Genomic DNA, 13,026 nt, shown 5'->3' on the forward strand with positions numbered 1-13,026 from the left:
CAGTTTTTGGAGCTTATAAAAGCAAATGCTAAGAGAGAGTGGGAAGAGGGAGGTGTATAGCACGAAAGGTGAAAGCAAGCGCCTACAGGGAAGCGTAGGCAACATCTGGAGATTGGCAGCTATTACAAGCAGGCAAGAGGATTTTCATTCAATTGCCAGGACCACAAGCTATGATGAGTCGCATATACTGGTAGGAATCTTGTCTGGAGCTTGGAGGTTCGCCAAGAGCTCAGTAGCGACTAGAAGAGGAACAATCACACTGAAACAGCACCTCGTCCCAATTCATGCTAGAACTTTTGGAAAAAAGCAAAAGTTGCATGCTCCATTGTGAGTTTTGTTTGAACTGAGTTTTATAAGACTGACTGTGTATTACAGACATATTTATGTGGCAACAGCAGCTTGCAAGTCCTCAAAGAGCAGAGGTGATCCTCTGCTGTTGTTGGGGAAGGCTTGTGCTACAATAAAGTATTATATACAGAAATGCTACACTGTAGTGTCCAGTTTTTGGAAAACAAAGAATCCTCCCTCCCACAATTGTTACTATGCTATATTACTTAATTTCTTCAACTGGTTATGCTAATATTAGGCTGCTGAGAAGTGAAAAGATGTAAATGTAGAATGCAATTGATTCTTACCAAAAAAAATCCAGATATTTTTTTCCTACTTAGCAACTGAAATTTTGCAATGAATTTTGAATTATAACAATCTATTGTTAGTATGTGAAAATAGGTTAAAGAAGACTAAGATTAGAATATTCTCATACAAGTAGTATACATGTTTTATATTGCAAGAATAAAATTAATATTGTTGTCATTTATGGCTTTTCACTGTGGCATTCATATTACCAATTGAAAATACGGGCATTCTAATCATTCTCAGAAATGCACATTAAAGATGACAGTTATGTAACAATGAGGCTCATGTTATAGTTATTAATAAAAACCTTACCATTTGGTAGATCTCTCCTTTTCTCTGTTAGGGGGGGAAACACAGAAGAGTATCATTCCATTCATGCATGAAGTTAAAAAAAAACAACTAATAAATATTTCATCCATTTTAGTAAAGGTTTTAAGTAATCTCTAATGGCCTGTAAATTATTCCAGATCCTCTAGATAATCACTCTGCAGGATCACTATTAACTACTTAAAAGTCAGTTTTCTACTGTAAATGACAGTAAAAAAGTGAGATAAACACACAGATACAATTTGCTGTCAAGAAGCGGCAGATTAAAAAAAAAAACTCAGCATTTTTTTTAGTAATTATGGACAATTTGCTGATCCATTCTTACAATTATAATACAACTGAATGTATGCAATTCTAGACAAGTAAATAAAAAGTGTAACATTCCTATAATTTAATATTAAATTAAAATATTAATATGGTTTCTACGTTTACCTAAATTTACCTCATTTAATATATATATGAATTTTTAGATTTATAGTTCACAAATGTGTACATATCATACATTTTACCATATTATAGAGAAGCAATGTGTTATACTTTGCAGTAATATTTTCCACAATTAAAATGTTAGATCTACAAATATTACATATGTAAGAATAAGTTTTTATCTATTCTATCTAAAACTTTCAAAAACCTCAAATATATTATAAAAGGATATGCACTAACGTGTCCATGACTTATGTAAATTATACCCAAAAGGACCGCAACTGTATACTTTTTTTTTAAACAGTTGAGATACTATATTGAGTTCTTAATTTGAACGAGATAAAATTTAAGATGAATTTTAAGCTCTTTTTCTATTTAACTGAAAGGCAACTCAGCCTCAGCAAAATGTATTTAAACCTTTAAAAAAAATTTAATGTGCAGTAATTTAAGGTGCCCCCCCCCCCATGGAATAAGCCAGATTATCTCCCACCTACATTTTGAAGCAGGTTTGATGTGGTTCATCTCATCATTTGTAAAAAAAAAATATCTTGAAATAATAAGGGAACAAAACAGGATGCTCTGTCCCTTATTATATCATTTTTCATTCTAAAATCCTTATCTGTCAGTAAACCTACATCGTAGGAATGATAATGTTGGAAAAGGTCAGAGTGCAGAGTCCAATCCCCTACTTCATGCTGGAATTCATATTAAAACATATGAAGACTAGGAGACTCATGGAAAACTTTCTGTGGTCAAATCTATATCCAGCAGTGTAAATCAGACTTAGGAGTCCATCTAGTGGCTAAACAACTTCTGTCCATTTAAAAGAAGAAGAAAAGAAAGCCACGATTAAGAACTCCAAAAATAACTTTGCCGAAAAAGATTTCAATTGTTTCCAATAAATTTTATCTTACGTTGATTTTTAAAACAAATTCAAAATTCTATATTGTATGGAAAGCACACAAAAATATTAACCCGAGTACTATCATAATTCCTAGAAATAGTTTCTTAGAGAATGAGAGGTTAAAGAATTTTCTATAGGTATATAGCTGCTGGTATATATTTGTACATGTACATATATGAACACTACACAATCTCTGCCCACTGGATCATTACCCCTACCTAAACAGACAAAAGGAATTAAGCAAAAAAAAAAAAAAATCAGTGGAAGCAGGAATGACTTCTGACTTTCTGGCAACTTCCCCATTGAGTTTCTCAGGAGCATCAGAAATCGATTCATCTTTTTTTCTTTCTCATGCTGCCAGGTGGGGGAGACTGGGTTGGAAAGGGGATATCTGGGGCTTAAGAGCTTCCATGTGATTTGAGAAAGGTACGTGCTGCATTGACTGAGGACAGTACAGCAGCATGGGTTGGAGAAGGGGGCACAAGAGGATCTGTGTGGATAAAGATGGGGTGCTGAATGGTTTGACGGAAATTACACAATTCGTAATGTAGCTGAACATTAAAAGTTAGATAAATGTATCTAGGCAGCTAGGTAATTTCAAGCTCCAGCTAACTACATTATAATGCAGAAAAAAGATGAACGTAAGCTACAAATTCATGAAGAATTAGCATACCCAGTAGTATATAGTATACATATTTTGTGTAAGTGTGCACCTATGTATGCATGAATGTATAAAATTAAACAGAAAACATGTATTTGTGGCACTAAAATACTATATATTTAAATAAGCTTTAAGTAAGTTAGGTACATAAAGCATCTGACCAGACAGCAAAATATTCTTACTTCCTAACTGAAATGTTCCTCCAACAGATTTCTTTTGCCAGCAACTCTATTTTTTCATGTTTGTTTCAACTAATATGCCATATATTGTTGCTTCTGAGCATGTTCAGTCTTGTGCTAAGCCAAGGTAGGAAATCCAATTTATTTATTTATTTATTTAAAACATTTTTTTCCTTACCTATCTTGGGTTTATCCTACTTGGTTTTCTGGTATCCCCATTAATTCTCACTGGCCTATTTTGCTGAATTTCAGTTAGCTTTTATTATTTACATTAACTCTTCTAGGAAGGAATAATATTGATCGATTAATTCTTTAATAGATTACATAGCCACTAAAGCTGGTTGTAATAAAAGTATTCTAAAACTATGAGGCACTGTGTAGAACGATCCATTTTGCCTGTATCTGCATATGTTCTCTTTTATTTTAAATTCAAATTGTGAAAAGTAATTACTTGCTAATTAATACACAGAAGAGCTTTGAGGCAATAATGTTGTTACAGAACTTATGTAAAAAAACAAAAACAAACAAAAATAATTTATGAAAAGGGTTTGGGTTTTTTAAAAAAAAAAAAAAACTAATTTTAGCACAGTGGCAATAGGGGAAGTTCAGGAAGTTATCAGCACTGGCCCAATCAACTCTACCTGATGCTGCATTAGTATTGGGTAAAGACTCCATTAATTGAAAACTTATTCAAGCCGAACTGTTATAAAGCAAAATAGGGAGGGCACAGATTAATTGGGTATGACCAGAGGCCAAAGGTTTCCTCTTATAAGCTAGAACTACAAACAAGATAAACAAGCATTGAAAAACTATATAAGTACCAGATTTTCTCTGCCTTCGTCCAAGCAGGTCTGTTGTAGTCTTTTGGAATTTTTTAGCTTCTTCTTCATTAGCAAAATTAAGACCCACCTGACATGTCTGAAAAACAATAACGTTTATGATCAACCTAAGACAGGGAATAAAAATATACAGCTTTTCAGCAGCTCTTACGAAACTATACAAACAAAACACCCACTGAAAAAAAGTAGGCTTCAGATTTTTTTCCCCCGTTATTGATTTCATCTGGAATTAGGAATACTTTATCTTGTATCTTTCTGTTATAAGATAACTAAAAATAAGATTAAACATGAATTACATTTTTCAAATAAAAAAATCAGTCAAACAGTTCTATTTGAACATTAAAATGTTTGAAAATAATCAATAAAAATATAGCCATCAAATAAAATTATTTAATATTTCATAGGTTACTTAAAGAAATTAGATTTAATATAGTCACTTTTCCGAATTAACTCCTGAAAATACTTACATCTCCAGCAAAGGTATGAAAATATGCTCTAGGACTATTATATACAAAGTTATTATATAATTCTTGTTCCCATAATTGTTTTCCATCCTGCAAGAGTGATGAGAGGGTAGAAGGAGAAAGGAAGAAGATACAGACATTGAGATAATAAATTATAAGCAAATATGCATGGATTTATATCTCACCTTTGGACATTCTAACTTTTTACATTCTTCCTGATGACTTTGCTTCAGATCAAAATTATATTCTTAAAATACAGAAACTAGCTTAAATTCTTGGTAACCTGTACTTTTTTAGTATAAATTTGAAAATGTGCTACAATTCTCATGTAACTTGTACTGTCTCAAAGCCTATTAAAACAAATATGGGTAAAATTCAAAGATAGGACATGTACCAGTGTAAACAGACCAGATTTTTTCCCTGAAGTTGTAAAAGCAAAAACTAAGCCGTATCTGCTTTTAGCAAGAAAATATCTGCAATTGAATATGAAAAACAAAAGGCATGCTTTCTGCATAGCACTCTTTATACATACTGCTTTAGCAATTAATATTTAAACAATTTGTAATTATATGCAACTGCCTATGACTTAACATTTTCATAAGATATAAACAATAGAAATATAAACTAAAGAAATTTTTTACCTTGATATCGTATATTCTGATAAAATAGGATCTTTGTGGATTGTCTTTCACAAGGCAAGCTACACCACAGCATTTCTTTGACCACATAGCATTGCGCTCCGCTGCATATATCTGGACGATGACAGAGCACATTGTCTAAAATAAATTTTTAAAAATTTATGTTAAAATTTTGATGTCATCTTTTCATTGTCACAAATAAATCCTTCAGAATTCATCTGATGAAAATAGTATTTCCAGGCAGATAATGGTGCACTCAATTTCTTTGAATGTATTACAAAATGCCACAGGACTCAACATAGTAAAATAATGTACAGGTGAAACTCGAAAAATTAGAATATTGTGCAAAAGTTCATTTATTTCAGTAATGCAACTTAAAAGGTGAAACTAACATATGAGATAGACTCATTATATGCAAAGCAAGATAGTTCAAGCCATGACGTGACATAATTGAGATGATGATGGCTTACAGCTCATGAAAACCCCCAAATCCACAATCTCAGAAAATTAGAATATTGTGAAAAGGTTCAATATTCTAGGCTCAAATTGTCCCAACTCTAATCAGCTAATTAAGCCATAACACCTGCAAAGGGTTCCTGAGCCTTTAAATGGTCTCTCAGTCTGGTTCAGTAGGAATCACAATCATGGGAAAGACTGCTGACCTGACAGTTGTGCAGAAAACCATCATTGACACCCTCCATAAGGAGGGAAAGCCTCAAAAGGTAATTGCAAAAGAAGTTGGATGTTCCCAAAGTGCTGTATCAAAGCACATTAATAGAAAGTTATGTGGAAGGGAAAAATGTGGAAGAAAAAGGTGCACAAGCAGCAGGGATGACCGCAGCCTGGAGAGGATTGTCAGGAAAAGGCCATTCAAAAGTGTTGGGGACTTTCACAAGGAGTGGACTGAGGCTGGAGTCAGTGCATCAAGAGCCACCACACACAGACGGATCCTGGACATGGGCTTCAAATGTTGTATTCCTCTTGTCAAGCCACTCCTGAACAACAAATGTCAGAAGTGTCTTACCTGGGCTAAAGAAAAACAGAACTGGTCTGTTACTCAGTGGTCCAAAGTCCTCTTTTCTGATGAGAGCAACTTTTGCATCTCATTTGGAAACTAAGGACCCAGAGTCTGGAGGAAGAATGCAGAGGGACACGCTGCAAGATGCTTGAAGTCCAGCGTGAAGTTTCCACAGTCTGTGTTGATTTGGGGAGCCATGTCATCTGCTGGTGTTGGTCCACTGTGTTTCATTAAGTCCAGGGTCAACGCAGCCGTCTACCAGGAGATTTTGGAGCATTTCATGCTTCCTTCAGCAGGCGAGCTTTATGGGTATGCTGACTTAATTTTCCAGCAGGACTTGGCACCTGCCCACACTGCCAAAAGCACCAAAATCTGGTTTAATGACCATGGGATTACTGTGCTTGATTGGCCAGCAAACTCGCCTGACCTGAAACCCATATGGGGCATTGCCAAGAGAAAGATGAGAGACATGAGACCGAACAATGCAGAAGAGCTGAAGGCCGTGATTGAAGCATCCTGGTCTTCCATAACACCTCAGCAGGGCCACAGGGTGATAGCTTCCATGCCATGCCGCATTGAGGCAGTAATTGCTGCAAAAGGGGCCCAAACCAAGTACTGAGTACATATGCATGCTTATACTTATCAGAGGTTCGACACTGTTCTATGTACAATTCTTGTTTTATTGATATAATATATAATATTCTAATTTTCTGAGATTGTGGATTTGGGGTTTTCATGAGCTGTAAGCCATCATCATCACAATTATGACCAATCACGGCCTGAACTATCTTGCTTTGCATGTAATGAGTCTATCTCATATATTAGTTTCACCTTTTATGTTGCATTACTGAAATACATGAACTTTTGCACGATATTCTAATTTTTTGAGTTTCACCTGTATTTGAAAAACACTAACATGAAGATACATCAACACTTCCAAATTTATCTATCAAAATTATAACTAATAAGTATTGATTGTTCCAAAAGTTAACTGTATTCAGTGGACATCATCTTATTAATGTATCAATTAGTTTATGCACTTTATCCAAGTTGCGCAATTCAGAGCAGGGAGAGAAATAGAAATGACAGGTAGTCCATTTTGTACATTAATATATTAACTTATATCCCTAACGTTACCTTTGGCCAGGGACACAGATAAAAGCCTATTCTCTATTAAAATTAGACAACACAGAGTAAGAAATTAATTCAAAGTATTTTAAACAAATCCTGTTTGACTTTTTTTAAAACACTGTACAAAATTTGTTGTGCATCTGTGCATGATCTTCATTTGGCTTTGGATCACCAACAGCTAAGCACTCAACATATATCAACAAAATCATTAAAATATTAATAGGTAATTGACATAATTCCCTAGCAGTCCTTTTAAAAAAATGCTTTTGTGAAAACTAGTATTCTCGTTTTAATTTCTGTGTTTTTGTTAATGTTATATAACCACAGAAAGGCTAGGCAGAATATAAATATTTAAAACAAAGCTTGATAGTCTAACACAACTAAAACCAATCTTTTAGGCCACAGTGGAAGATTAATTTTGTAGGACTAGAGTACACAATATGGAGTAACCGGTCTGTATTTTGATGTTCTGCATCTTTAACTGGCAGATTTTATATGCAACAAAACTAAATGAGTTGCGATATCCTACAATGAAAAAGTTGACTGGTCTATTTTTTATCCATAAGAAAGCTAGCTATAACAACATTTTCTGTTTCAAAAATCTGAAGTGTGAAAATTATAACCTTGGTGTCCAAAATAGAATAACTATATCACTATATATCAGACATTAATACAATTGAGCGAGTCCAGAAGCATTTCAAAAGAAGAGTACTACACTCCTCTGCTTGCAACAGAATACCCTATATCACCAGACTTGAAATTTTGGGCTTGGACAATCTTGAACTATGCTGCCTACAGTTGGACTTAAGCGTAGTACACAAAATTATCTGCTACAATGTCCTACCAGTCAATGACTACTTCAGCTTCAACCGCAACAATACAAGAGCACACAACAGACAAACTCAATGTTAAACGCTCCAAACTTGATTGCAGAAAGTATGACTTCAGCAACGGAGTGGTCAATGCCTAGAATGCACTACCTGACTCTGTAGTTACATCCTCAAACCACCCACTCCTTTAACCTCAAACTAACTACTATTGACCTCACCCCATTCCTAAGAGGTCTGTAAGGGGCGTGCATAAGTGCACCATCATGCCTCCTGTCCCTGTCCTATTGTCCCCATTTAATCGTACCTATTTTCTGTATTCTTACTCATGTTTATACTTATATCTATTATTTTATAAGTGATTGACAAATCAAATCAAATAAATAAAGTAGGTTTTCTAGTTTAAATTCCAACAACTCTTATGCAGAAGTTATCATAGTGGTTATCAAAATTAAAAAAAATAAATCTTCCATGCTACATACACAATGTTTCCTTTTGAAGATATTCTTCTAGATCTTTTTTTCCCACAAAGAAAATCTCTTCCTTTAATATTTGAAGGGACAAAGTCATGCATTTTAAATATAAACTGCTAGCCAGAAAAAAAGGAAGCTCATTTGTGGTATTTCACTCAAAGCCACACTATTGCAGGAAGTTTCAAACTTTCACAGTCTTAACCGCAGAGGTCAAATACTATTTTAGTATTGCAGTCTGTACAGTGATGCCTCTTTTGACTTTAGGACTGTAATGCAGGAAATAATTTCAAGATGATTTGGCTAAAAGTGTGGAGTGAAAAAAGCTAGTTTAAGAATATTTCCTGGAGAAAAAGCACTTGCTCAAACTATTATTCACGGGTCCCCCCCCCAAAAAAAAATCTTTAAACTCCCCTTTCTTTGCATTCTATATTACAGTTATGCATCAGCATATTGGAAAGAAGCCACCATATATTAAAACCATTTTTAAATACATATACAAACCTTCATCTTTTTGACCTTCCTGTAAAGCAAAGCTGAAGTAAGATCATAAGATCATGATTTCACTTAGCGATTGTTTCACTTAACAACTGAGTTGCCACCCCCAAATGTGGTTGTTAAATGAAGATATCTCTGTGTGTTTCTGTGTATTTGTTAACTGCCCAACTAACGAACCCCAAAGAAGTAAACATTCTCGGAAGTTTTGAATTCCCCAAAATAAAACTTTATTGGATACACCATTTTGGCACTGAAGAAACAAAACCAGCTCTGATTTTCCAAAGACTTGCTTAGTTAAACAATAGCTTCCCTTTCCTCCCCACTCCTGGGTGTTCACATTGCCCAATTAAGAGATGTCCTTTTGTTATGGGAATAGTCCACCTCCTTCTCGGGTGATTTTGATAGCTTCCAGGCTTTCATGCTCCATGCGTAAACCTTTGGCATTCCATGCCATCCTTTCCCCCACCCAGTTCAATGGCAAGTTGAACAGCAATTCTATCCGAAAGGAGCCAAGCAGTTCAATCTTGATAGTAATTGCTAAAATGTAGCTTCCGCCCCTCACCCACCCAAGCCTTACAGATGCCCAGTGAAGGAAGAAGCAATCCCTTATGATCAGGACTTTTTAGTTTAGTTTTTAGTTTAGTTTAGTTTATTGTCATTGCACCTCGTACAACGAAATCAAACACCATCTTCAGTGCATATCATGACCATGACAATAAACACAAACACATATCCTTCACCCTTCACACATTGAATTGGAAACCCCTGACACCACACCAACACTGCACTATACAGCAGAATTCAAAAGAGCTACTGTCCTGGGATAGAAGTTGTTTTTCAGCCTATTTGTCTTTGTTTTTATTATCCTGTACCGTCTGCCAGATGGTAATAGATCAAAAAAAGGGTTCCCAGGATGAGATGGATCTCATCCGTTTGAGCTTTCTTAAGGCAGCGGGAGCTATAAAGTTCTTCCAAAGAGGGGAGAGGGCAACCCATGATCTTCTGGGCAATGACGTTAATCCTCTGGAGTGCTTTCCTATCTGCCACTGTGCAATTGGCAAACCATACAGAGGTGCAGTATGTTAAAATGCTCTCTATGGTGCAGCAGGAGAAGGTCACCAGCTGTTTCTCATTCAGTTGTTGTTTTCTGAGAAGTCTCAGGTAGTAAAATCTCTGCTGGGCCCTTTTGACCAGGGCTGCAATGTGGGCACCCCAGGTCAGGTCTTCTTTTAGGGTAACACCCAGAAACTTAAAACTGGCCACTTGCTCCACTCGGTCTTCATTGATAAGCAAGGGCTGGATGTCTGATCTGTTCCTTGTATAATCCACTATAAGCTCCTTGGTCTTATTGGTGTTGAGGACCAAGTTATTGTCTCCACACCACGAAAGCAACCGGTCCACCTCATCTCGGTAGGCAGATTCACCCCCCCCTGCCCCGGAGATGAGTCCCACCACTGTCGTATCATCTGCAATTTTAGTAATAGTATTACTAGCATGAGTGGGAATGCAGTCATGCACATAAAAAGTATAGAGTAAGGGACTCAACACGCAACCCTGTGGTGTACCAGTGTTAAGAATAAGGGCTGAAGAGGTATGATTACCTAATCTGACCCTCTGTGAGCGGCCAGACAGGAAATCCATAATCCAAAGGTAGATTGAATTAGAAAGCCCAAGGTCCAGAAGTTTAGACACTAGTCAATGTTCCAAAAACTGTTCCCATTATCTTTCCTTTTGTATCATAGAACTCAGTGTAAATGTTTCTCCAAATTTCAGGTTATTTCAGTTTCTGGTCTAATTCCATATGGTTAATAACAGAGAGGTGATAGATCTATTTACAATATTCTTTTTGAAAATGAAAAAAACCCATTCACTTTGGTCATTCCTTCCCTGGTAATTTTTTTCAGTGCTATGGAAAAGCAAATAGCAACTACTCTGATAATCAGACAAATCCCGCACACTAAATTACTCTTTAAAAGAAAAATGTACAGAAGCTGCAAACCCTTAATTAATAAGTAACACAAGCATGTAAAAGATTAAAAAGAAAACAGAACAGCCTTTAAAACATTAAGGTCACATGGAGTACATATTCACTTTTTTTTAAACAAAAGTGCTCTGTGGAAACATAATGAAATATAAAAAAATGTTTCTATTTATATAGAAGCCCGAGCATCAAGAACAAAATGCAAATGTTCTATAGAAATCCAACCTCAAACTTAATTTTACTGATAATGGGAGTATTACATATTATTGTAGGTCAATTTTATGATTAAATGGCTAGTGGAGAATTGAGACAATGCTCCCAAAAAAGAAACTTTTCTTGTGAAACAAGTAAGTGTTATTGCAAATAGTGCTAGATCAGGGGTACTCAATCTTTTTATACCTACCGCCCACTTTTGTATCTCTGTTAGTAGTAAAGTTTTCTCTAACCGCCCACCGGTTCCACAGTAATGGTGATTTATAAAGTAGGGGACAAAACCCCTACCGCCCACCATGAAAGCTGGAACGCCCACTAGTGAGCGGTAGGGACCAGATTGACTACCACTGTACTAGATTATCAAAACCCCAGCCTTGTTTCTATCTGCATCCAATATGCTGGAATATAAGGTTCATACAAATGGAGCAAATCATGCAAAAATATCACTATGGGCTGCGTATTTAATAAAGAAATACCTTCAATGCATTTAAGACACTATCTTAAATACAGTTATTTATTTAATTCATATGCTGCCTGCTTACTAATCAAATTCTGGGCTGTTTATAGGGGCATAAAAGAATATAAAAGCATTAAAATTAACAATTAAATAAAGAGTGCAAGAGCATAGATGGTACAGGGCTGGACTTTTGTTTCTTACTTCACTAATCGCTTCCAGAGGTGAGATGGTTCCTCAGATAACCTAGTGCCATGCCCTGAAGGGCTTTAAAAGTGATAACCAATACACTGAATTGGTCCCAGAACAAACTAGCAACTAATGAAGCTTATGTAACAGCGATGTTACAATGACTACCCTCTCCAGAATGCACTCTGTACCAATTATAGTTCCTGAATACTCTTTAAGAGTAGTTCTGGGTAGAGCATAGTGCAACAATCCAGTTATTATCCTATTGCTACGTCTAGACCCATGACACACATACCGGAAGTGGCATGCAGAATCATCTCTCTGGGCAAGCCAGCCATCGCCTGTTGCTCTTCTGGGTTTCATGCAAAACATACTGCCAGTCCAATAAATTCATGCTATTCCTACATATTAGGCATATATTAGGAATATAAACAATACACTAAACTAGGAATGTATAGTGGGGCACAATTAAAAACAATCAATATTAGACGTAGTATAGCATGTTAGCATCTCACACACATTTTCTGCAAATAGCTTTGCAGTCAACTTCAATAAAAGTTAACGTTTTTCTCACAGATTGAAAAAAATAAATTGTGACACCTTTCAACAGGTGAGGTAATCATATTAACTCTCAGCATGTCAGAGCTTGTGAACATGGATCTATCTCTGAAATCACCTGGAGAAAACTTATATCCTACCGAAATGACAATACATTTTCATGATATTAAGCAGCAATGAATGGTATGGAGTAAAACTATTTTAAAGAAAATGAAAGAATGTGGTCCATTCCAATAAAACGACTTTAGATTTCTTAAACCTGAATTGGGAAAATAACTAAATGAAATCAAGTTAAAAAAAGTAATTTTTAAAGAAGCAGGAAGGTACATAAACGATCCATTGGAGAAGGACCAGAATTTCTGCTGTTAAGCAATGCAGTCATAAAGTGTGATTGTTGTATGACGGCGCTGCTTAGCAACCACAGTTCTGGGAGCCTGAAGTTACTGTTAAGCAAAGACCTCATGTAATTTTGACTTCTAACCTCCTGACTGACTTTTCCTGTGGGAAGCTGACAAGGAAGATTACAAATCGTGATCATATAACCATGGGATGCTGCAATGGCAGCAAAATCCAGGCTGGTTGCTAAGCATCTGGACAGCAGTAATGTGACTGT

General features: G+C 35.8%; 1 protein-coding gene across 2 annotated transcripts in view; it reads right to left on the reverse strand.

Moving 5' to 3' along the window:
- Nucleotides 1-13,026, reverse strand: part of WASL (WASP like actin nucleation promoting factor) — a 29,998-nt gene that overhangs the window by 12,030 nt on the left and 4,942 nt on the right. For both annotated transcript variants that reach the window (XM_087969386.1, XM_026669052.2), the window contains exons 2-5: nt 5,078-5,212; nt 4,440-4,526; nt 3,955-4,051; nt 949-972 (exon numbers count right to left, since the gene is read on the reverse strand). In XM_087969386.1, the coding sequence (XP_087825512.1) occupies nt 949-972; nt 3,955-4,051; nt 4,440-4,526; nt 5,078-5,212 (343 nt within the window). The remainder of the gene's footprint in view (nt 1-948; nt 973-3,954; nt 4,052-4,439; nt 4,527-5,077; nt 5,213-13,026) is intronic.

Source organism: Notechis scutatus, chromosome 6 (genome assembly GCF_049901735.1).
Source record: "Notechis scutatus isolate UNSWTSFEM ecotype Mainland chromosome 6, rNotScu1.2, whole genome shotgun sequence".
NCBI classification, from domain to species: Eukaryota; Metazoa; Chordata; class Lepidosauria; order Squamata; family Elapidae; genus Notechis; species Notechis scutatus.